Source organism: Ipomoea triloba, chromosome 9 (genome assembly GCF_003576645.1).
Source record: "Ipomoea triloba cultivar NCNSP0323 chromosome 9, ASM357664v1".
In the NCBI taxonomy this organism is placed as follows: domain Eukaryota; kingdom Viridiplantae; phylum Streptophyta; class Magnoliopsida; order Solanales; family Convolvulaceae; genus Ipomoea; species Ipomoea triloba.
In genome coordinates, this window is record NC_044924.1 from 30,184,681 (window position 1) to 30,208,464 (window position 23,784).

Below are 23,784 nucleotides of genomic sequence, written 5' to 3' on the forward strand. Positions count from 1 at the left end.
ATTATTATATAAAACTTTTTCAAAGTTTTTTTTTTTTTAAATATTCTTTTAGGAGCTCTGTATTTAACAAACATAATATGAAGTTGAATTTTTTTTTTCTTGATTTTGGTTAATTTGAGACAAATACTTAATATTTGCATCGCTATTGGAGTAATTGAGAGACAATATAAGCAACACCTATAATCAAGGGACTGAGTTTATTGGTTAATTCTTTGTCTTTTTATTTATTTATTTATTTATTTATTTATTTTTTATTTTTTATTTTTTAAATTCTGGTTAATTTTGGAGTAGCTAGTTGGTTGATTTTGTTGAAATAGATTAATGTTATTGTTATTATTTATTTATTTATCTACATTCTGTACTAAAATCCTGTGTTACAAAAATCGCGAATCTGCGCCTAGGCGCTAGGTGGCGCCCGGCCGCGTCAAGGAAGGCCGAAATTGGCCTCCTCCGCAGCCGGGCGCCTAGCCGGCCGACTAGGCGGCGCCTAGGCTGGCCGGCTGTTTTTTTTTTTTTTTTTTTTTTTTTTTTTTTTTTTAAATTAAAAAAAAATTATAAATCTAAAACATTTAAACTATTAATGTTATAATGTATTAACTAATACTCTAATAGTCTAATAATAAGTAATAACTAATAAGTAATAACATAATAAAATAATAAGTAATAACTAAATTAAACTAATAAGTAATACACTAATAATTAATAAGTAATAACTAATAACTTAATAAGTATTAAATATTTAACTATTAAAGTGTAAAGACTTACAATATTAAACACTTTACAATTATTAACACTTAAAATATTTTTAAATTTTTTTTTAAAATTAAAAAAAAAAAAAAAAAAACCTAACCGCCTAGAGGGTGCCTAGCGATTTTTGCAACCTTGCTAAAATCACGACTCATTGTATTCTGATGCAACAACGATGAGCTTGACGCTTGCCTCAAATTGGACTATTTTGTTGTTTCCTTGATTGTTTAGGGCAAATCATATTGTATGATTCACATTGCAATATGAATCATTTATAAAAATTTATTTTTTTACATATTAAAAATTTATTTTTAAATAAATAGACGTTCAGTATACTAAAAATAAATTTTTTAAAAATAAACATTCAATTTATTACAAATAAATTTAATATACTATGATTCACCTTAGATAGTAGACCATAGCCTTTAGAGCATGCACATCAATGGTTCTTTCATGACTTTTTAGAGTATTAAAGCCAACATGAAAGAGTGAAAAAAGAGTTCCATTTACAAAATAGAGTTTTTGGAACAGTAAAAGTTCATTGAAAAATGTGAACTAATATATTTTTTTTATCTCGTTGGTTCACTGTTTTATTGTAAAAGTGTATTGAAAAAGTGAACAGATTGCTGACTCAATGTCTGCCTTTCATTTTTTTTTTCTTTCTCTTATTTATTGCCCAACTCTCTTTTTTCTTTTTCTCTTATTTCTTGCCCAACTTTCTCTCTCTCTCTTATATGGCACATTAAAAACTGTGCAAAATGTGAACTGATATTGATGCTTTTATGGTATAATAATTAATTATCCAGAGTTCGGGTTGATTGAGTAGAGTTGTCCAAATTGTTATGAACCTTTATATCACAACCCAACATTAATATTATTAATTAATTAAAGATTTTATTTTTTACATCAAAGAGAGGGGAACACTTCGAAGGACTATACCACAGACCACAGTGAACTCTCTAAGGCAAGGGATGCCATACTTTTCATCCTACAAGAAAGCAAACAAGGTAGTAATTGGGGCTCATCAAAGATCTCCAAATCCTTATTACGCTCTCGAGTAAGCATGAACATATGTTCGTCACTTTGTTTTACTCTATGTGGACATGTATTACCTCAACTTTTGTGAATATGATCCTGTAGATATTAAAAATGACTCAATAATAGAGACTCGAGACCTAGGAGTCCATAACTTAGGGCCCAAGAGCCTCTGACCCCAGGGCTAGCAGAGAGGGATGTTCCAAGGAGGACGCGAGGGGTTAGGCAGAGAGCAAGGGCCCGCCTCCAAAATCGACCTTGGACCGCTAGCCATTCCTGCTACAGAACTCGTCTTCGGGCCCAAAATGATGGGTCCTAACTTAGTCACACGGTCTACTGCGTGAATTTTGACTTGATATTAGGACCCACCACAATTTTAAGAAGTCTGTCAGACTTTTCCTTGTATAAATGACCATTGACTTAGCCTAAACAAACCATGTCGTATTTTGTTTACAATACATACTTGCAATACTCTAGCATTAATTTATGAAATATTACTACAATCATTTCCCTTTACTATATTTTATCCTCATAATTTATAGGGACTTAATTGATTTGTGCATAATCCTGCGTCAATTAGTTCCATCACCATAATTCTCGTGCATCCATAGATTATGAAACTGCAATTGTTTTAGTTTCTATTTTTTAATTATTACAAAACACATCCTTAACTTTACAAAAAAACTTTGTATGTGAAATTTTATTAGCTATATGTGTGTTTGAGATATTATATTAAAAATACTAAAAAAATACTATTCATTCTATTTCATTTCATGCATTTTATTCATATTTAACTCAAATTATTTTTAATTAAAATTTTAAATAATATTTAGTTTAAAATTAGTACATAAAATTTATAACAAGAAGTTGAAAGATTTTTTTTTTTTTTTCAAGTTCAACAAATAGTTTCCAGATAAAATGAGACAATGATACGTTTTTCTTTTTTAATCTTTTACTTCCATGCAAATCTATATAAGAAACTGATAAATCCCGAACCCCATTACATATCTTGATTTTTTTTAAAAGAAGAGAAAAAAAAAAAAAAAAAAAGAGAATAAAATTCATATTTTATTTTATTTTATTTTTGACTAAATTAAAATATATTTTATGAAGATATATGTAATGGAGTTTATTACCGAAATGGACCCTCGACTATTGTAAAATTACCAATTTGGTACTCGACAATTTTTCTTGCCCAATTAAGTCCCTCGACTTTGAAAGTTTTAACCAATTTGGTCCTCCATTTATTTTGTCGTTAAACATCCGTTAAAATTGGGACCAAATTGGTAATTTCGCTATAGTCAATGGACAATTTCAGTGAAAAATTAATTTATCAATTTGGTCCCTTGACTATAGCAAAATTACCAATTTGGTCACTTGACTATAGCAAAATTACTAATTTGGCCCGATTTAACGGAAGTTTAACGGCAAAATAATCGGAGGACCAAATTGGTTAAAATTTTCAAAGTCGAGGGATTTAATTGAGTACGAAAAATTGTCGAGGACCAAATTGGTAATTTCGCAATAATCGAGTGACTATTTCGGTAATAAACTCTATGTAATATTACTCTTCACTATTTTTTGAGTTTGGTTGCATTTTTTAATTATTCAATTAAGACTACACTGAGAGCATTTAGTAATCAGAAAAGTTCAAACTTTCTTAAATATTTAAAATGTGTGAAATTATTCTCAGTATACTTTTTAACTTAGAAAAATTTAGGTCAACAATATGCATTCCATTGGCCAAATGTATTCTATACATTTTTTTTTTTGTCAGACCACAAAGTGTTTTGAGCAAGTACTAACTATACTGTATGGCTGTATTATATATATTCAAACTAATTCCTGTTTAAATTGACTTTCTATAAACTCATCGCCTCAAGATCGGATTTCAGACAGAGTTGACTCGCCGGTTAACTCGGTCACACCTCCACAGGATCGGACCTCTCTTCAGCTTCATCTTTTCCGGTAAATTAATTGAAGATTAAGATTCCACTTCACTTCATTTTGTATGTGTATGTTTGTATACTGAGTTTTTGGTTGTCTAACTACTACTAATTCAAAGCTGAAAGAAAAATGGAAATAATTAATATGTATGCAACTTTCCTTATATATATCCTCTAACTGATCTCTTTCTGTAATATAGGTGCATAACACACTTCAAGCTAAGAAGGCCAAAGCATAAAATGGCAGGTATATATATGAAATACATTTACATTAACATGTTTGAGTCGGTATTTTATCAGCTTTACGATTCTAATCTTACCTTTACCAATCCAGCCCTAACTAAAGATGGATTTTGAAATCACTCTAAATACGTCCCTTACTGTACTTTGTGACTCTACCTTTACCAATCAGTCCCTAATTAGGACGAATTCTAAAATCTCTATAAATACGTTCTTCACTATACTTTGTGACTCAACCTTTACCAATCCAGCTAGACGAATTCTGAAATCTCTATAAATAAGTTCCTTACTGTACTTTGTGACTCTACCTTTACCAATCCAGCCCTAACTAGGACAAATACTAGAATCTCTATAAATATATCCTTAATTGTACTTTGTGACTCTACCTTTACCAATCCGGCCATAAATATCGTAGGACGAATTCTGGAATCATTGTACCTTGTGAACACGATTGATTAATAAAAAAACACTTTGTAAATTATATATGTTCTATGCACTAGCATGATCACCAATTTATTTTTTTAAATACAAGATAGAGTTAATAAAGTAACTTTGTATTGTTTGTTCAATAGCTAATGTTGAGCAGCAACTTGCTACACTGTTGTTTTGGGGAGGTGAAATAACAAAGAATGGAGATATGGGGTCTATGGATTATTCAGAACCACCAAAAACTATGTGTTTCTTGAGCCATAGCAGCAGCTATGATGAGCTCGAGACAAAAGTGCACGCGGCTATGGACACCAATGCAGACAGAACCAGACTCATTTTGTTTGGTAGGCACCCGATGATCATTCCTGGGGGGCAAACTGTGTTCGTTCCTATTCCCCTAACCGACGATCAATCATGGAAATGGTTTCTGCAAGTGGCATCAGTGTCGCAACCTATACATGTGTATGCCACCGCTAAAAGGAGAACAGATAGTCAATCGCGTGGCCAAGCGCCACTTCTAAGTCCTCGGGATTATGGTGATGGGTACAGTTCAGAATGGCTTGCTGGTTTATGTTCACTGATATTCAACAAAGCTGTGATGGTGCCTGCCTTTTCTGAGATGTTTGCAGATATTTTTTATTGCCTTAGCAGCATTCTGCCTGAGTTATGTGTGGATGATAAGAAAGTGAGCTTTAAGAGGTTACTTGTTAATTGCTGCCAGCAGGAATTTGAGAGGAGTGAAGCAGATAGAGAGTTTGCGTCTGATCAGGAAAAGGTGATACATATGAGGAGGAAGCGGGGAAACATTAAACTAATCGGGGAATTGTACAAGAAAAGGATGCTAACAGAAAGAATCATTCATGAGTGCATCAAGAAATTACTCGCCGGGGGGCGGTATGATGAGAATCCAGAGGAGGAAGATGTTGAAACCCTTTGTCACCGATGCACATAGTTGGTGAGACCATAGACCACCCCAAAGCCAAGGAGCATATGGATTTGTATTTCGAAATGTTATCAAAGTTGATAGATCACCCAACTTTGTCTTCTAGACTTAAGGAAATGTTGGTTCATTTGGTTGATTTGAGGGAAAATAAGTGGCAGAAGATTGGGAAGTTAGAAGGCTCCAAAATGTTCGAGGATTTTCACCCGAGTTCTTAATGCGTATCCTCTAGGGTGCCTTGGCTCGTGTCCTGCCACGAACATTGGGGTTTCAGGCTATATATTGTCATCATGCATCAGCTCTGTTATCTGCAATTCTGCATCAACTCCCTAAAAGCCTAATTAACTGTCTACATTTTCTTCATTGTCTATATGCCATCACAAAAATTCATGGATGTGGTGGGACTCTGACCAATGTCTGTAATTAGATATAGTTTCCTTGCGGGACAGGGCTGGCTATCAATGTATTACAACACTATGTTTTGGTTTTGTGAATGTGTGGCAGTATTTTTATGAACTTCTATAATATCAATCATATTTAATACAATCCTGCATATACATACATGATTCTCAATAGGGGTGTGCAAAAAAATTGGACTGACCAAAAATTTGATGATTGAAAACCAAATCGCTCAATTTTTTTTGATCATTTAGAGTTTTTTTTTGTCTATTATCAATTTTTTAAGAGAACCATAATTTCATCCAAAGAAGAAAATTTTTTTAACATCAACCCATCACATTAATTTTAACGGACTATTAAACTGCACTGTATTTGTTGACCATATAATGTATATAAATATAGTCCATTTAAATTGGACTAAGCTTTGCATTAATTTTAATTGACTATAAATACTAAGATATTATTTGTTTGCTTTAACAATTTAGCCCATTTAACTTTCAAAAAAAAAAAAAAAACAATTTAGCCCATTAGCATTAGTCAAATAAATAAAATAAAATGAACCATTTTACAACAAACTTTTGATTATATTTAACCAACCAAAAACTGTCAATTTTGGTGGTTATATCAGCTATGAGTTGATCAGGTATGAATCTCCCGTGAAAATTTCAGTTATTTCAGATTTTCAGTTACTAACCGAAAACCGACCAAAATCGGCTAATGCTCACCCCTAGTTTCCAATAATACCCGGTACAATCATGTATCAACATTGTAAAAGTTGCTTGTATTGGTGCATTAGAATTAGTTATTTGGCATGTGTATTTGTTTACAACATTTGTTGTAAGGCCAAAGTTATGATTTCCCACAATATAATGCCACATAGCATATATAATATTTCAGTGTTAGAACAAGCCATATTCATTTCATTACAACAAGCCATACAGTTAATATACAAACCTTCCCTATGTTATACATACTATTGAAATCCTAAACTTTGCCATTTCCCTATGGCAAAAACATGAAAATACACTAAATTACTTACATCTTCTTCAGCCCGAAGTCCTACGCTAAAGCTCAAGCACTTGAGTGCTTTTTCTCTGCTCAAAGAGCCCGAGCCACGGTATATACATATTTTAGTAGCGCCCGTAAATGGGAAGAGGAATCTAAGCTTGCTCCTCGATCAGCAAACGCTTGATGTGGTTCCAAGCAGATACCTCGTATTCACTTTCTAAAAGGTAGAACAAGAAATTACCTCGGAATGACGATCAAAGGAAATTATATGAAAAAGTTTTGTCGTTCAGCCAGCTTTGTAGGTTCAGACGATAGGTACTGGCACGTTGAAATGGTTATTGTCGTGATGCATCTGGTTTTGAACTGCCTTCACAGCCGTTACTCTTGCCGCTGTTGCTGCTTTATTAGCGGTCGCCACCGCCCTTTTTACTCTCTCGTCTACCTTAACCACGTCATTAGCTTTCTCAGCAGCTCGAATCGCTTCCTAAGAGAAGGAAATGCAGTTCAAAAACTTCGAATTGAGAAAACATCGAGGAGATAATATTTCCAGGAATTTTTTATCATTCATTGCAGATAACGAGATGCATAAACTAATAACCCTCCAAATACTCATAAGTAGTACGTATTAAGACTCTGTATTTTAATGTAACCCTACTTTTACCAGTCCAGCTCTAGTATCCCTACAAGTACATCCTTCATGTACTTTGTAGATACGATTGATCAATAATAAAATTCTATCTAGAAATTCTTGTTCTAATATGGTATCGGTAGACCAAAACGATCCATGAAGAAAAAAGAATTCTAGCCATAGTAAAAAAAAAAAACACAGTTCACAAGATTGCATACTCTTTGAGCCACGGGAAACCTATAACCGGGAGTGCTGAATACTGTAAATTAAACGAACTAAGATTCTATTATACACATTCAGACTCGTGTGTCTGGTTAATTAAAAAATCATATCTTTCTCAGTCTTTCGGTCAAGAAAAAGTGCACTATAAAAATATCAATCTATAACAATTGCACTAGTTCACTGAAGGTTCAATTACCTGAACAGCATTCAACACTTTGGAATGGTCATCTGTTGCAGAAGATCCAGTACGGGTTCCAGGAGCACTCGAAACATTAAGAACCCCATTTTGCCAGTGACCAGACTGAGTTTCCCCGTTTCTGAAAGTATAAGTGCCAAAACCTTGCCTTCGTCCCTCATGCCAGGCTCCCTCGTACCGATGTCCATTTCCAAACTTGTAGACCCCAAAACCGTGCATCTTGTCTGCAAAATATTCTCCGGCATATGTATCTCCGTTCCTGAACAACATAGAATGCTAAAAGCTGAGATATCAGAAATTCTTTATTAAAAAAAAAACATATGTACTATAGAAGAGGATGGTTTATGGTGAGATCACACCAAAATATATGAGACGTAAATGAGGAATAGCAAAATTTTAAAGCTTTTCCAATCAACATTTAGGAATAGACAATGTATGTTTACAGTGGGGAAGACACTAGATTAGATGGAGGCCCTGGACAAGTGAATTGATGATATACAAGTCCCGTAACCATTATTACAAATTCAAGTGTTCCTAGACATATGTACCTAGACAATGTATGTTCTAGGACTCTAAACATAAGAACGACCGATAAGAGATAAAGAACAAATATTGAGCATATTGACCTCATTAGACCAAGGGGGTGTTTGGTTCAAATATGGGAATTGGAAATTTGGAATTGGAATTAGAATCAAATACTTACTAGTTGTAATAGGTTTTAATAAAGTAGCCTATTTGTATTGTATAAAATAAAAGTATAAACAGAACAAATTTAAAGAAGATAAATTCAACACTTTAGGATCTGTATCTGAATCTGAATGGAAAACAGAAGATCAAAGTACACATCTCATTCCTCCGATCCAAGCTAGCACATCATCTTACATAAAAGAAAAAACATGTTTGGCCTTAACTTGGAGTAACAACGGGTTTCCTACTAAGTTGTCCAAATTATGTAAATAATTGATAATTACGAAGTACACGATATCTTTATCACCTAATGAAGACAGTGATTTATTCCTCATACGCCTTTCTAGCTTTCAATTGTTAACTATAGACAACTAGTATGCAGTAAACCGAAGAACCTCTCATCAAGACAACCAAATGGAAAGAAAAGTACTCCGTCAAATTTGAGGAAGACTAAAGCATGTCTTGGCATTGTGCTAAAAATTATAATAATGGAGCTCGTTATGCAATACTACTCCATGGTTAAAAAGCAACCTAGCATTTTAAAAGATCATTCTAGATATAAGCAGGCAATGCATATATAGCACCAGGACATAATCAATTCGACTCTGAAATAAACTCGAAAGGTGAAATTCCATAAAATTAAACAAACCATAAGACCACAGGTTACCTGAACTGGTAACAGCCAAGACCATGCTTGACGCCCCACTTGAATTCCCCCACATAACTGCTTCCATCCTCGCAAGTATGAACTCCACATCCCTGGCACTGCCCGTTAAGCCACTCCCCAGCATACACATCCCCTGTGTAAGACCTATACAACCCAACTCCATGCCGCAATCCCTGTCTGTACTGCCCCCGATATCGACTCCCTTTCGCCCATGTTTCAACACCATACCCATCATACTTCCCATCAACCCAATCCCCTTCATACCTGCCAGTCAAATGATAGTAATAAACCCCACTCCCAGAACACTTCCCCTTGTGGAATTCACCCTCATACACATCCCCATTGCTATACACCTGCACCCAACAACCCGAACTCGGCTTCTTTTCGAATTTAGGCTTTGACCCTATTGACCAAACAACAGGATGATGAGGCTTTGATGCAGTGGGCAATGAACAGAGCCTAATCCTAGCCAAAAACAACCGGATTGAAGGGAGAAAAGGGACAGCTAGGCTGAGTGCAATGACAACAAGAAAAACAGACACAACACAAACAAAGTAAATAACAAAAGAGCGAAAATAAGTTGTGGTGAGCAGATAAAAAGTAGGCAGAGATAGGAGTATAAAAAGCTTCATATGGACTCTAAGCCATGAGGCTTGGCAAGAGTGATGGAGAAGCCTGAGGGTGATTCTCTTGGTAGCTAAAAGCACTGGGAGTGAGCAAGAACAAAGGAAAGACGGAGGGTTGGAAGGTGGGCCAGACTTCAAGACCGTGGGTCTGAAAGGGCTATGGTGTTGGTGGTGGTGGAGAGAGGAGAGTGTTGGAGAGTGAGAAAGACTCAAGCTTTGAGCCATTACAGACCTTTTGTGAGGCGTGGAGACAAGGGTTTGAGTGGGAGATTGAATTGGGGGACAAATAGGCTCATTCTTGAAGTGAATTTGATGATGGGTTCCAGAATCTGAACAAGATGGAATCTCGATTTCAAGATCGGGTCTGGGATGAGTTAACCCAGATATTGATGGTGGCCGTGGGTGGCGAGGGGTGGTGCTGGCTGGTGAAATGTCAGGAATGCCCTTCGTGATCACAACTTCAACTTCCTTCTGATGCATTTACAAACAAAAACAATCGAACCCTCTCCTCTCCTCTCCTCTCACAGAAAATTGCCAATCCGAAAATCAAATCTTGAAATTCGAAATTTTCTTTTTCTTCCTCTTTATATCAAAATTTGTTTTTTTTTTGTTTTTTTGTTTTTTTTTTTGGTTGAAATTTTGTATGGGCTTCTGAAGGTGAGGCAGTTTTCAGAGTAGATGTTGATGACGTTCCATGGCGACTGGTTTCTCTTTTCTTTTTCTCTGGTCTTCTCTCTCTCTCCTCTCTCTCTCTCTCTCTCTCTCTCAGGGACAGAAAACCATGGCGGGGGTTAGGGCAACTGAATTTAAGAGTTGAAATAAAATTGGATCATTTTTCTTTACAAACCCCACCAATGGCTATAATTACAAACAGGTCCTCCAACTTCCATTATTCTTTACTCCCTACTCCTTCATATTTGAGTTTCTATATTTGGTTTAAACTTTTCACGATTCACATTTGAGTTTCTATATACAGTTTAAACTTTTCACGGTTCACATTTGAGTTTCTATGGTTCGAACTTTTTATATACAACATTTAGAAAGACCTTTTTAAAGTTGTTTTTATCTATAAGGCTCGGTTATTTGAGGAAACTAAACTTTTTTTTTTTCACTTGGATTACAAAGTTATTGATTTATTCTCTCAGCTTTTATAACACATTTTTCTTAATTGTCTGAATTTATTTTCATATAATTTATTACAGTAGTAAACTAATTATTATGTAAAAAAGAAAGCCTTGGAAAGTATGAAATATAGTGTGATGATGCTATGATGGACTATAATGAAACCATAATTGAACTCAAAATGAGAATGAATCACTATGAGTAATGTGTTATTTGTACTATATTTTTGTATAGAGTATTATTATATTTTAAATAAGAGTTTACTCAATTCTTTTGATCCATTGATTTTAGTAGTATATTCATTTTTAGTTTTTATTTTTGATTTTTTTAAATTTTTAGTTCGTAACGTTAATAAATATTTTACCTAATTTTGACTATTGTAATATCGTCAAATTTATTTAAACATTTAATTTGACCATATTTAGTCCAATGACTTTACTAAAATTGCCACGTCTAATCATCTATTACTATTTTATTAAATTAACATTAATTTTTACTTCTTTAGGACAACTTGATAATTTTATAATCTTATTCTCTTTTTTTTTTTAAAGAAAAAGTTTCTAAATGATAAAATAAATAATAATTTAATAATTTTTTTTTTCTAAAAAACTAGCTGTTTTTTTTATGGTATATCATTTATTATGTTATTATGAGCTTAACAATGTCAGTAAAATCGTGAGACTAAATGTGATCAAATTAAAAGTTAAATGACAAATATGGTAATGATCAACGACTAAAATATCCCAAATACATTTAATACATACAGTATTTTAAATAAAAGTGAAGAAATTAAAAGTGCAAATAAAATTGAGAACAAAAAAAATATAATAAAAACTCTTTTAAATAATTCTTTTTGGGTCTAACCACGTGTACTCGATTGCAACTAGTAACCACACACTAATACTAAGACTCAAATCTGAAATCTTTAGTTAAGTTGGAAGAGATACACGTCATCTCATATTCTAATCCATACTTTATGGGTTTAACTTTTTGAAATAATTTGATAGAAAGAAAACTTCTTGTCAACAAAAAAAAAATGTAATGTTACACTTCATTCCTAATAGAATAAATTTCACTTTAGCTCCATTGATTATTATACATGAATCACATTTGGTTCTTGACTATTAAAATTTTCTAATTAAGTGCATGACTATATAATTTGTAACACATTTGGTTATATTGTCTAATTTTTCAATTAACTATATGTTCCTTCCAAAAGAAAATTGTCACGCCAATACATTTGACTTGTTTTTACATTAAATTTACTGACTACTTGACTTATTACATCAACTTAACAATTAAGTTATGTAGCTCAATTGTGATTTGACGAGTTGAAGTATCCAATTCAATTTTTATTTTTTTTTGAAAAGAAAAACTTAATTCATTGAATCAGCAGCAATGTAGTCACCAAGAAAAGGAGGAGGGAGGTCAAACCATTCCCCGCAACCTGACTCATAATTGGCCTCTCTAGCAACAATATGATCGGCACAATTCGCAGATCGCTTAGCAAAACAGAATTTGACATCATTAATCATAGATGCCAACTCTTTAACATCATCCACTAACAATCCAATTCAAATTTAAAAAAAAAATAATAATTTGGGAGTCTAATTACTTTCTCACTTATAGTTTAACAACATATTTGAATATTTCTCCTAAATAATCTTATTATCACATTAATAGATAAACATTCAAATATAAATTTAAAACGAGAAAATAAAACTTTATTGGTCAATTATTGATGTAACACATTGGACAAAATTGTAGTATAAAGTGCAATACAAGAAGCTGTATTTAATGGTAACGTCTATAGCAGCAATCCACAGTATGCTGAGGAAATCCGCCAACGCACCCACCCCCACCACTGCCAACCTTCCGAAATGTCTGCCTTTCTTATACCCCACATATTTTATTATTCTTTTTTTTTTTAAATCAACAATATTAAATCACATGATATCGGTTTTTTTTTTTTTACTAAAAATAACAAATTATAACAAGCTTAATTGGAGTGAGTGACCGTGCACTATCATTCTTTAAAAGAGATCGAGAGTTTGAATTTTCTGTCATATAGAAAAATCTATCTGGCAGGAAAGTTTTTTTTTTTTTTTTTGCCTTCTATAGTTAGGACCTGTTGCGGTTTGACCAAAAAAAAAAAAAATCTTTCAATAGTAAAAATCTTGTTTAATATTGTAATTGATTAATGATTCAATCACGAGACTTATTAATTACATAATTAATAATTACAGCGTGTTATATTATGTGAGATTTTTCACTTGAAATATTTGTACTATTCATTTTTAATGCGATTATCTTTTTTGAATTGTTAAAGAATGTAGTGTTATGTGTGATTTTTATCCCAAAATACATGCAATATTATGATTAAGTTTTTGTGTGTAAATTGGTTTCTAAATATATACTCCGTACATAATTAGAGTAAAAAAATAAAATTAATAAAACGTAAAATTTATAAATATTACAAACTTAAAATTTTTTAATAATTGTAAAATTGACCCTTATTATTATTTTTTACTAAAACCTTCAACAATTGATGAACACTAATGAGCAGCTGTGATCAGTCATAATTTTTTACATGATGATCATATCCTTATTTGAAACCCCCCGCACATATATACAAATTTTATCAATTTATTATTTGTGTATTTCACCTCTACACTATGGACAAAAAAAAAGTTATTTTTGAATCCTCAGTCATATATAATTCAAATACTGAAAAAGGAAAAAAAAAAGTTAGATCTCTTTTAAAGAAGGGTCACACTTGTGTGAGACCTTCTCACGGATCCTTATATGTGAGACGTGTCGGATCAATATGAAAATGTAATACTTATACTAAAAAATGCAATACTAATTAAAAATAAAGTGTTTGTTACCGTGTTAATTACTTTACTTACTTGGGGAAAATGTAATACTTTTGCATTTTGATGTAAAATATTACTTTTTTTTTTATATCAAAAGTAATGTTGACAAGTGTTTGTTACTTATAAGAGGAAATGTAATACTTTTGAGGAAAAATATAATACTTTTAAATCAAAATATAAAAATATTATATTTTTCTTTAAAAGTATTACATTTTTTCATATAAATAATAAGCATTTTATAGAGTTATTAATACTCCCCTTTTAGTTCTCGACTTTCAATTCGACCACAAATGGTTCTTTGAGTTTCATTTTTGACCACAAATAGTCCTCAGTTAAAATTTCTGTTAAATAGGTGTTAAATCTAGGAGTAATATTGTCAAATTAATTAATATTATTATGATTAATTCTTTTTGAGAATTATATGACAACATAATTAATTTCAAACATTAATAAACATTAAGTTAATAAATATAAAAACAAAATGGACGTGACGAATTACATAAATGAACAAATTAAATAAAAACACATGATTAATGTTCGTAATTTATACTTGATTAATTATTTTAATTCAACGGTGGCGGCCTTCAGTTATGTCCTAAAGAAAATGTTTGATCGATTAATGAAGAGTGAAAACTATTAATCCGCCATGTATGAACAACCATGAAAATGATGGAAGCAAGGTTTTTGAAAAAAAATTCTTCCATTTTAATCTATTGGTTAAATAAAGAATAGATAGCTCTAATATTAAATCTTCATTTTGTACGCATAATTACGAGAATAATGTGTATTGTCTTTTCATTTAGGAGTATTTATATTCGTTAATTGTTTCAATTATACTTGTTAGTGAAAAATTCTAAACATTTTTATTTTATGACTATTATATATATTAATTTGACGATAATACCCCTAGATTTAACACATATTTAACAGAAATTTTAATAGAGGACTATTTGTGGTCAAAAATGAAAGTCAAAGGACCATTTGTGGTCGAATTGAAAGTCGAGGACTAAAAAGAGTACTAGCCCAATAGTCAAGGGACCATTTGTGGTATTAACTCCATTTTATATTATTACTTATTAGTATTACATTTAATTTTGACCCAATTCATTTCACGGGGCAAAAATTTGTGAGACGGTCTCACACAATTTTTTTAACCTTAAAATGGATTTCTTGATCAAAACAATAGCGTTTTTGTTAAATTGTTTCCATCCATGGCACGTGACTGCTGAGTGTTCATACTAAGCAAAGTTGCAAAAATGCAAATTAATAAAATTATTTCCAGTTTAAAATAAGGAAATAAATATAAATATATACACACATAGCCACATACATACTATTGTCTTATCGGTTTAATCAAACCTAATCACGTGGCATGCTCATCATCATGGAGAATTAGGACCACACAAATAGGAGATGATTATGCAATGTATTTTAATAATTTAATAATAATAATTGATTATTAGTGAAGTACTTGGTGTTTTTTTTCCTTGTAGTTTAAGCATGTCTGTCCATCATTATCCACATTTAATTTGGTCAAAAGATTTCAATAATTTAAAACCTTGTAATATAAGTGATATGATGTTATGTTATATGTTGCGGCTTATTACAATACAATGAATATAATAAAGATGTTAAGATATTCAAAGGTAGTTCAAATTTTTACAATTAATTATTATATTTTATTACTCTGTTAGGATATGAATCTGTATACACATACATGATGACTTGAAAGAGACTTTTGATTGCTAAGTCGGAGTCTCGTCTTGTTAAATTTTTGTTTTCTAGGAAGATAAAGTTATATTACATGTTCTCACTTGTTAAGTACAATGAATATGACAAATTAAAGATGTTAAGAAATTTAAACGGTAATTACAATTTTTAGAATTAATTATGATATTTTATTACTGTGTAAGGATGACAATTTGTAATTGAGTTTGTAGTTTAATAATTTAAACTTGATGATATAAGAGAGACTTTTGATTTCAGGGTTGTTAGTATCGTCTTTAAATTTTTGTTTGCTAAGAAGAGTTATTTTACATGCTACCACTTGCTATAATACAATGAATCGTCGGGTTATTTTACATGCTACCACTTGCTATAAACAATGAATATGTCAACGATACTGACTCTATTACATAGATAGCCTCCACTGAGGCTCGAACCCACCACCTCCCTCCCATATAAAGAGAAGGGTTTGATGCCACTGGACCACAAGGTCCTTGACAATATGACAACGATGTTAAAAAATTTAAAGTGTAATTCAATTTTTTAGAATTAATTATAATAATTTGTTACTATATAAATATGCGAGGCTATAATTGAGTTTATAAGTTGGTAACTTAAACTTAATGCTTTGAAAGAGACTTTTGATCAACATTAATTTGATTCTAACTGTATTGTATTAAAATTTTAAATCAAATGTCTACAATTGGATCTATTAAGATTTTGGTCTAGAAAAATTGTCAATTAAATGCCCCTTAGTATATTGAAAAAAATATTAACTACACTGTTCGTTAGTCAACTCTTCATAAAAGTCGATTATACGTACTCCATATAACATATCTCATAGAAAATATTCTGTCTTGATTGTCCATCTACGATTCTCACCAAAATATTATAGGAGTATTAATAGATTCATTGTCACAGAGGTTACAACTCGTGTACATGTAAGATATACATATAAGAAAGAGAGTGAAATTTAATTTCACTTAAATGAAAAGAATATTTGTAACTTTTTTCCGATTTGATGGTAAAAATTTTCAGAATTGTTTATCAGCATTCATTCTTTTATAGATTTTACACAATTTATTTTAGGTTTGAACAATGAAACTATCAAAGTGATATGATAATTTCATTACAAATAATTAAAGAACGAATAGACTTTGCACTTTCCGCCTAGCCACGACGAATTGGACTTCAATTCTCTTTTGTCCCCCACCCCCTTAAAAGCTAAATATCAGCCTCAAAGTGCTATTTAACCTTTTTGAGAAAACATTAATATATATGTATACATACATTCAATGTACATTATTTATAAGATTTAAAAATAAAAGTCTTCATATTATTAATTCAGTGTTCAGCCAACTCGTTTGCAACTTTGAAATACTTAAGATTTAACAATTGAGTAAATAACTTCAACTTAAATATCTTCAGCTTCCAATGTTTTACCTATGAAGGAATTTATTGGCAAATTTGATTTCTCACGTAGTGTAATTTAAAAATCCTATAATAATAATAATAATGTGAATTTCTATGGTACTGATCGACACTAATATCTACTGGCTCGATCATGCATATAGATTGCGTTATTTGGATTGTGTTGGTTATTATCAACACTTGTTCGTACAGTACTTGATATAACTAGTTAGATATATATTATACTTAATACAAAAGATACCAGTGCAAGGTGATAAGAGATGATAATTTAAAAAAGAAAATGATGTCTAATACGTACTTGATCTAATTCTTTTAAAATGGGGCGTGGACCCAAAAAAGGACACAAAAATTGCAGAAGTACACAATCATGCATGTAAAGGAAGTTTCTACATCTCCTATACTTATATATTTTATTTTTATAAAAAAAAAAAAGATGTTTGGATGGGCTAACATACATAAATATGGTTCTTATCCTGCTTTCCCTATCCTTTCCATAGCCTCATAAACTCATGCAAAGTCCATCCTCTTGTCTATCTCATCTCATCCCTTTCATTCTCTCAATCCCTCTAAACCACATTCCAATCATATTTGTGAATTATATTAATTCATTTTCCCAACTTTTTCTTTTAACATTATTTACAATTTACTTTTTATTTTTTAAACTTTAAATACTTTATATTTACTAAATAATGATGGTAGGTTTACTTGCATTTGTATTTATTGATGTACTTTGATATTTCAACTATTTGCATATGTATAGTTGTTTGCTTTCTTATAATATTGACATGAGTGAGCAAATCCAATCTCACCCTTTGCTGTTCCAAATTAAAATGTTTAAATTTTAGTGTATATAATAATAAACTCGTTCGTTTTATAATATTAGATTATTAAGATTTTAAGGTCATGCGATCGACTCACACAATCAAAGTGTTAGGTAATTTCACACCTTATTCTCTTACTACTCATCAATGGTAGGTGTTGCAACTTTGACAATTTTTCTCAATTTTTTGAATCTTACTTTCCTCAATCTCTTAAATCCACCAAAAGAAAATTTCACGACAGAAAGTTAAAATTAAGTATATAAGCGGAGTTCACTTGGCTTAAAGGAAGAAACTTCTAGTTGTACATAATTTTTTCTTTTAAATTATTTTTCGCTATTAGTACTGAAGTAGGTGAATACTTAAAAAGATTTTTCACATTATTTATTAGTAATTAATAATATTTATTTTCAATTCATTGTTGGTGGATATATAACTTTAATTTAATGATGTTGATTGTTTATAGCGTATGGTCATTGTAGTGTACTTATTAGCTAACATCTTGATTGGAACCACTTCACTATAGCATATATACATGCTTTAATTTGAACTGAAAAGCTACTGCAGTTTGACATTTTTGCCTTTATAAAAGTCAACTTTTTAGAAGCAAAATTAAAAGGAGGTACGTTGTAATAATGGTGAATAATGCTTTTTAACCTTAAATGAGTCTATCATTGAAAAGGGCGGAAAAGTGTAATTTTTTATGAGCAAAAAATGGCATTTGCTTAATGGTAAAAATCACTAAACACGAATAATGGAATGATCGAAATTACAGTTTTCACTTCTATATTTTTCAATTTCTGAATTTTATATTTTGTTAAGGCAAAAGCTTGCGTGAGACCATCTCAATCCGTGAGATGCGTTGGGTCAACATAATTTGGGTCATAGTTAATATTATTGATTGATTTTTGTTTGATTTTTATGACCCAAACTATGTTGACCCGATATGATCCGTCTCACGAATTGAGACCCGTGAGACGGTCTCACACAAATGTGACGTTATGTTAATCTTGAAGTAAATATGTTTTCTTTTTTCTTTTAAGACTTGATTAATTATATTGTTCAAAAATTAAATAATACCTTTTATGTCAATTTGTTGATTGGAAACATACGATTTTTGTAATTTCCCCCCTCCAAAGTATTAAACACACATACTTTTAAAAAAAATATATATTTTGTCTATTGAAAAATGTAAGCGTTTTATATTATATTTTATCAATCCATTATTAAAACATACTTTTTTCATATTTTAACAAGAATCATGCTAGAGGCCCTACAAAAATGCTTTTTTTTATTTTTTAAATATATTTTTCCAATTTTCTTAAACACACTTTTTACATGTCATCAATCCTTTTACAATTTATATTGCATTAATCAAGTTAAACACACCTACTATATATAGGGTTAGGTTCCAAGTAAAAAGTGTGATTAATTTCATTCAAATTAACAATGGAAGGTTTTTAAAAAAAATAAGGGAAAGAAAGGCTGTGTTAATTTTATAAATATTGTAAAATTTTAAGTTTGTAATAATTATAAAATTGACTATAATTGTAAATTTTTACTATAATCCTCAATTATATTGTTGATGAACTCAAATAAGCGGGGTGAGATTTGTCCACACTTTTTACAAGAGGACCTTGTTCTCATAAATACAACAATTACATTCACGCCATTAAAATAAAATCCTTTCAATTTTTTAAATAAATAATCTATACTTTGTCTAAAAATAATTATATTTACTAATTACTTAAAAAAATCATATTTAATAATAAAAAAAAAAAGAACCAATGTGAATCAATCAAAGGTTCAAAGCCAGGGTCATCGCTAACAACAAGAACTTGAGTAATGAATAATCTTCCATCATTTTCACCCAATCAAGTTGCTTCTCTTTGTGGGGATGAAGGTGGCTATGAGGCTACGTTCCTTTGGTTCTATCATATCTTTTTTATTATTCTAATCTCTCAACTCACTCTACTAAATATTTTCTACGCTATTATCAAGAAGGAAAATACTATTATGGATGTACATATTCCATGCATGTGATTATATTGATTAGGTGGAAACGAGACAAGAAAAATAAATCACTCATTAAATCAATGATTAATCAATACATTTACCCATCCATCACACTACCAAAATATTGAAATACTTATATATTTAATTATAAAAATTTGAAGATAAATTAAATATATACACATTTCATAAGTTTTTCCCGTAAATAAATTTGATTTTTCTTGTTGTGACAAGGTGCAAAGTGTAAGTTCTATGACTATGAAGAACAATAACTAATAAAAAATTGGCAAATAAGAATTATCGCTGCATAGCAAAACGGAAATTGCCTGTGAAGCGATTTCACCAATTTTCCGTGTAAGAACTTATTTTTGATGTCACTCCCAAGGTGGTAACACGATAAAATCTATAGTTTCGTACACCCAAAATTTAGAGTTGAACAACACATATTAACTGCTCAAAGAAATAGGTAGAAGGAGGGAGAATGATTTCCATTCATTCCTGTTTGTCCTGAATAGAATGAAGGAGGATCTATTTAATATTTATAACAAAGATTGGAAGCTTTGCAGCTTCAGATTTGCAGGTTTGATGATCCACATGCTTAGGAGTAAAGGAGGTGATCCCCATGTGTAGGGGTGAAAGAAATAGTGTGTAGACACGTTGCGTTGCATTACTCACAATCCCCCATTAATGCAAACGTAAAATAGAAATATGAGCAGTGTGATGTTTGACGCTTAAGTGTTAGTGTCCCAATGATGGAATGGACACATAGTGACATAAGGACTTCTCCGGTATAGAAAGTGAATAAAGTCTTGAACTCTTTTTGCCAGAGTTTTAAACCTTATGACACGCGTATCATCTCCAAGTTGTGCGAATGTCTGCGAACAAGTAAAACTTAGCAAAAAATGGCCTTAGAATGCTCATGAGTGCTTTAGAAAGATTGCCCTATGTCTTTCTTGGGAGGGGGATAGTCCTTCACACTTAAGCTAGTAGGTGATTTCATGTGTTGTATTGTAAACTGCTTCTATGAGCCATGAAATTATTAAGAACCAAGAGAGGCTTCAACCTCACATAGGTACTCGCGATGAGTTCATCAAGTCCGTCTTAAAGGACTACCCATTTCTCAGGGCTATGAACTCATTAAGAGTATTATCTCAACTTTGATTACACCAAGTCATAAGGATGCATGGGTAGTGGTCTAACTATGTGACTCTTTCCATGGTTACGTTTGACCACGAAAGTGGGATCCACCATGAATTTGTCACCTAACGAGCTTTAAACCCATCCACTTTGATAGTTTCATATACCAGTTTTCAACTGAGTCCTTTAGTGAAAGGGTCAGCTAGGTTCCTTTCAGATTTCACATACTCCATTGTGATAACTCCATTCATTATCAATTGCCTCACAGATTCATGCCTAACATATATGTGTCTTTTCTTACCATTGTAAGCACTATTATTGGTCACATGAGTGGTTGCTTAAAAATCACAATGTAATGAAACTGGCGGGGCTGGATGCCCCCATAGTGGTATTTCAGCTAGTAAGCCCTATAACCACTCAGCCTCTTGCTAGGGCTAGATTTAGTGCTATGAACTCTAATTTTATAGTGGATCGAGCAATGTAATTTTGCTTTGTGGATTTCCATGATATAGCCGCTCTACACGTAGTGAATACAAATCCACTTGTGGAGTGAATCCCATTATTATCAGTAATTCAATTTGCATCACAATATCCTTCTAGTACAGAAGGATAACCCACATAGTGCAAGTCTAGATCCATAGTACCTTTTAGATACTTTAACAGATGCTTAAGAACATTCTAATGCTCACCGCTAGCGGATTATAGGTGTATCGACTTAATTTGTTTACTGCATAGGCGATATCAGGCATTGTGTAGTTCATATAAAACATTAGGCTCCCTATGATATGAGCATACTCTTCTTGAAATACATTGATAACTTCATTTCTTTTCAAATGAGTGGTTGGATAAAAAAGAGTCGTTATCGGCCCCTACATCAAGTTTGTTGAACCTTTTAAGGATTTTTTTTTCACCTAATGTGATTGGGATAGGGTGAATCCCTTAGAATTTTCCCCGATTTTTACTCCTAATATCACATTTGTTTCACCTAAGTCTTTCATCTCAAATTTAGATGATAATAATTGTTTGGTTTCATTTATTACATCAATGTGTGTCCCAAGGATTAACATGTCATCAACATTTAAGCATACAATCACATAATCCAAGTTAAACACCTTTGAGTACACACATGCATCAAATTTGCTTACAATGAAATCCCAACTCTGAGAATAGTTTTGTGAAACTTCTCATACCATTATTTAGGAGCTTGAATTGTTAGTTTTAGGCCATACAAAGATTTCTTTAGCCTACACACTTTATGCTCTTGATTAGGAATTGTAAATCCTGCTGGATGTTGTTCCATGTAATTTTTTTCATCTAGATGGCCATTTAGAAGCGCAGTTTTACGTCCATTTGATGTATAATTAATTTACATGATGAGACTAACGCAAGCAAAACACATATGGTGGCAATCTTAGTTACATGAGAATATGTATAGAAGTAATCTATGTCATATATTTGCGTAAAGCCTTTAACTACTAACCTTGCTTTATACCTTTTGGGTCTATAGAGTCACATTTAAAGGTATCCCTACCTTTGCTAAGCACCCCCACACATCGTGATTGTCCTTATCTTTTGGAATGAACTCTTCCCTAAACATAGATATCGATTAGAATATATACAATAAAAACCCTCATATTGTTATAAGAAACTAGCTAGCTAGCTAGATGTTCTTTAATTAAGTTTAAAAGGACTATGTCTTGTTTTAGCTTATTTAGCCATCCAAAACTAGTTGGATAATTGTTATCTTAAATTTATGTGTCTTGGTTCATAATTATTTAAATATTATCTCGTTGTTATAAATTGAGAAAAATTTGGAAGATTTTTTTAGTGATCATTCATAATACTAAAAGATAAGAATGACACATATCTATTCACAATTATTTATTTAATTTGTTTTCTTATGACTTGAGACATCATTGTACTTGTCACAACAAAGATCTGAAAAGGATAGGAATGGAATCAAATAAAATGATGCAGCATAAAAGCAGGCTTGTCACTTGGTTACTTTGTTTTCAGATGTGCTAATTTGGAAGATCAATCGTAGGTTGACAAAGAATGTTAACAAAAATTCAAAATTGCATTTAATTATTTTTATTTCTGGATTGTTTGAATGGACAACTAAATTGAGATGGAGATAAACCTAATATATAAAGTGATGTAAAAAGCGTGATGACAGAAAGAGGAAGGTATTGAAGTATAAGGTTGCAAAAAGAATTTTGGTCCCGGCAGGACTCGGAGAATGATAGAATAAGAGTTCTCAAAGAGTTGGCTTAACACGTTACGAGAATAAAATTGAGATTGAGATAAACCTTATACATAAAGTGTTGTGGGAAGTATGATGACTAAACAGAGAGTCATTCAGGTTTAAGGGAGCAAAAAAAAAAAAAAAAAAAAAAAACTGAGATTGGGATAAGCCTAACATCAATTTATTAAAATATAAAAATATTATGGTCCCGGCGAGGCTTGAACCCGCAACCTTTAACTCATAAGACCAACGCTCTAATCAACTGAGCTACAGGACCATTAATTTTGTATAATTGATGTTTAAAATTACAAGTCTCTTTGAATAAAACAGATTAATATTTTATAATTGATGTTTAAAATTACAAGTCCCTTTAGATAAAACAGTAATTTTAGCTAATATAACCACTCTGCAACTAATTTATGCTCGTGAATCATTTAATCCATTTTATTAGTCTTCTCAAAGTCAATGACCTTATCAACTTTGACTAATAAGGATAGTCTTTGATGTAGGAAATTTATTTAAGTAGAAGCAAACAGAACAGTCAATTCAAAGAATAAAATTTAAGTCGCGTTGCACACATTTTTCATAAAATTTATTCACAACCTCGATCTCAAGAGTGCTAAGAGCGTTGTAGCGTCAATTTCTCA

The 23,784-nt window shown here is 31.6% G+C and overlaps 2 protein-coding genes and 1 non-coding gene across 3 annotated transcripts; 1 reads left to right on the forward strand and 2 right to left on the reverse strand.

The window, feature by feature from the left end:
- The first annotated feature begins 3,654 nt into the window (after positions 1 to 3,654).
- Positions 3,655 to 5,883, forward strand: LOC116028644 (eukaryotic translation initiation factor-like). Its single transcript, XM_031270419.1, has 3 exons — positions 3,655 to 3,750; positions 3,929 to 3,975; positions 4,541 to 5,883. The coding sequence occupies exons 2-3, from the start codon at positions 3,969 to 3,971 to the stop codon at positions 5,347 to 5,349; spliced, it is 816 nt and encodes a 271-aa protein (XP_031126279.1). The 5' UTR covers positions 3,655 to 3,750; positions 3,929 to 3,968; the 3' UTR covers positions 5,350 to 5,883.
- A 708-nt stretch (positions 5,884 to 6,591) lies between these two features.
- On the reverse strand, positions 6,592 to 10,550 carry LOC116029432. Its single transcript, XM_031271436.1, has 3 exons — positions 9,145 to 10,550; positions 7,791 to 8,049; positions 6,592 to 7,228 (listed from the first exon to the last, which is right to left on the reverse strand). Exons 1-3 carry the CDS (start codon positions 10,248 to 10,250, stop codon positions 7,049 to 7,051), a joined length of 1,545 nt encoding a protein of 514 aa, XP_031127296.1. The 5' UTR covers positions 10,251 to 10,550; the 3' UTR covers positions 6,592 to 7,048.
- A 12,790-nt stretch (positions 10,551 to 23,340) lies between these two features.
- On the reverse strand, positions 23,341 to 23,414 carry TRNAI-UAU. Its single transcript has one exon. It is a non-coding gene; the product is annotated as a tRNA-Ile (tRNA).
- Positions 23,415 to 23,784: the final 370 nt, after the last annotated feature.

Coding starts and splice junctions, on each gene's coding strand:
- LOC116029432 (XM_031271436.1), bottom strand. CDS start 10,250: ATGCATCAGAAGGAAGTTGAAGTTGTGATCACGAAGGGCATTCCTGAC. Junction 8,050..9,144: donor CTTGGCTGTTACCAGTTCAG/GTAACCTGTGGT, acceptor TATGTTGTTCAG/GAACGGAGATACATATGCCG. Junction 7,229..7,790: donor AAGTGTTGAATGCTGTTCAG/GTAATTGAACCT, acceptor TCCTTCTCTTAG/GAAGCGATTCGAGCTGCTGA.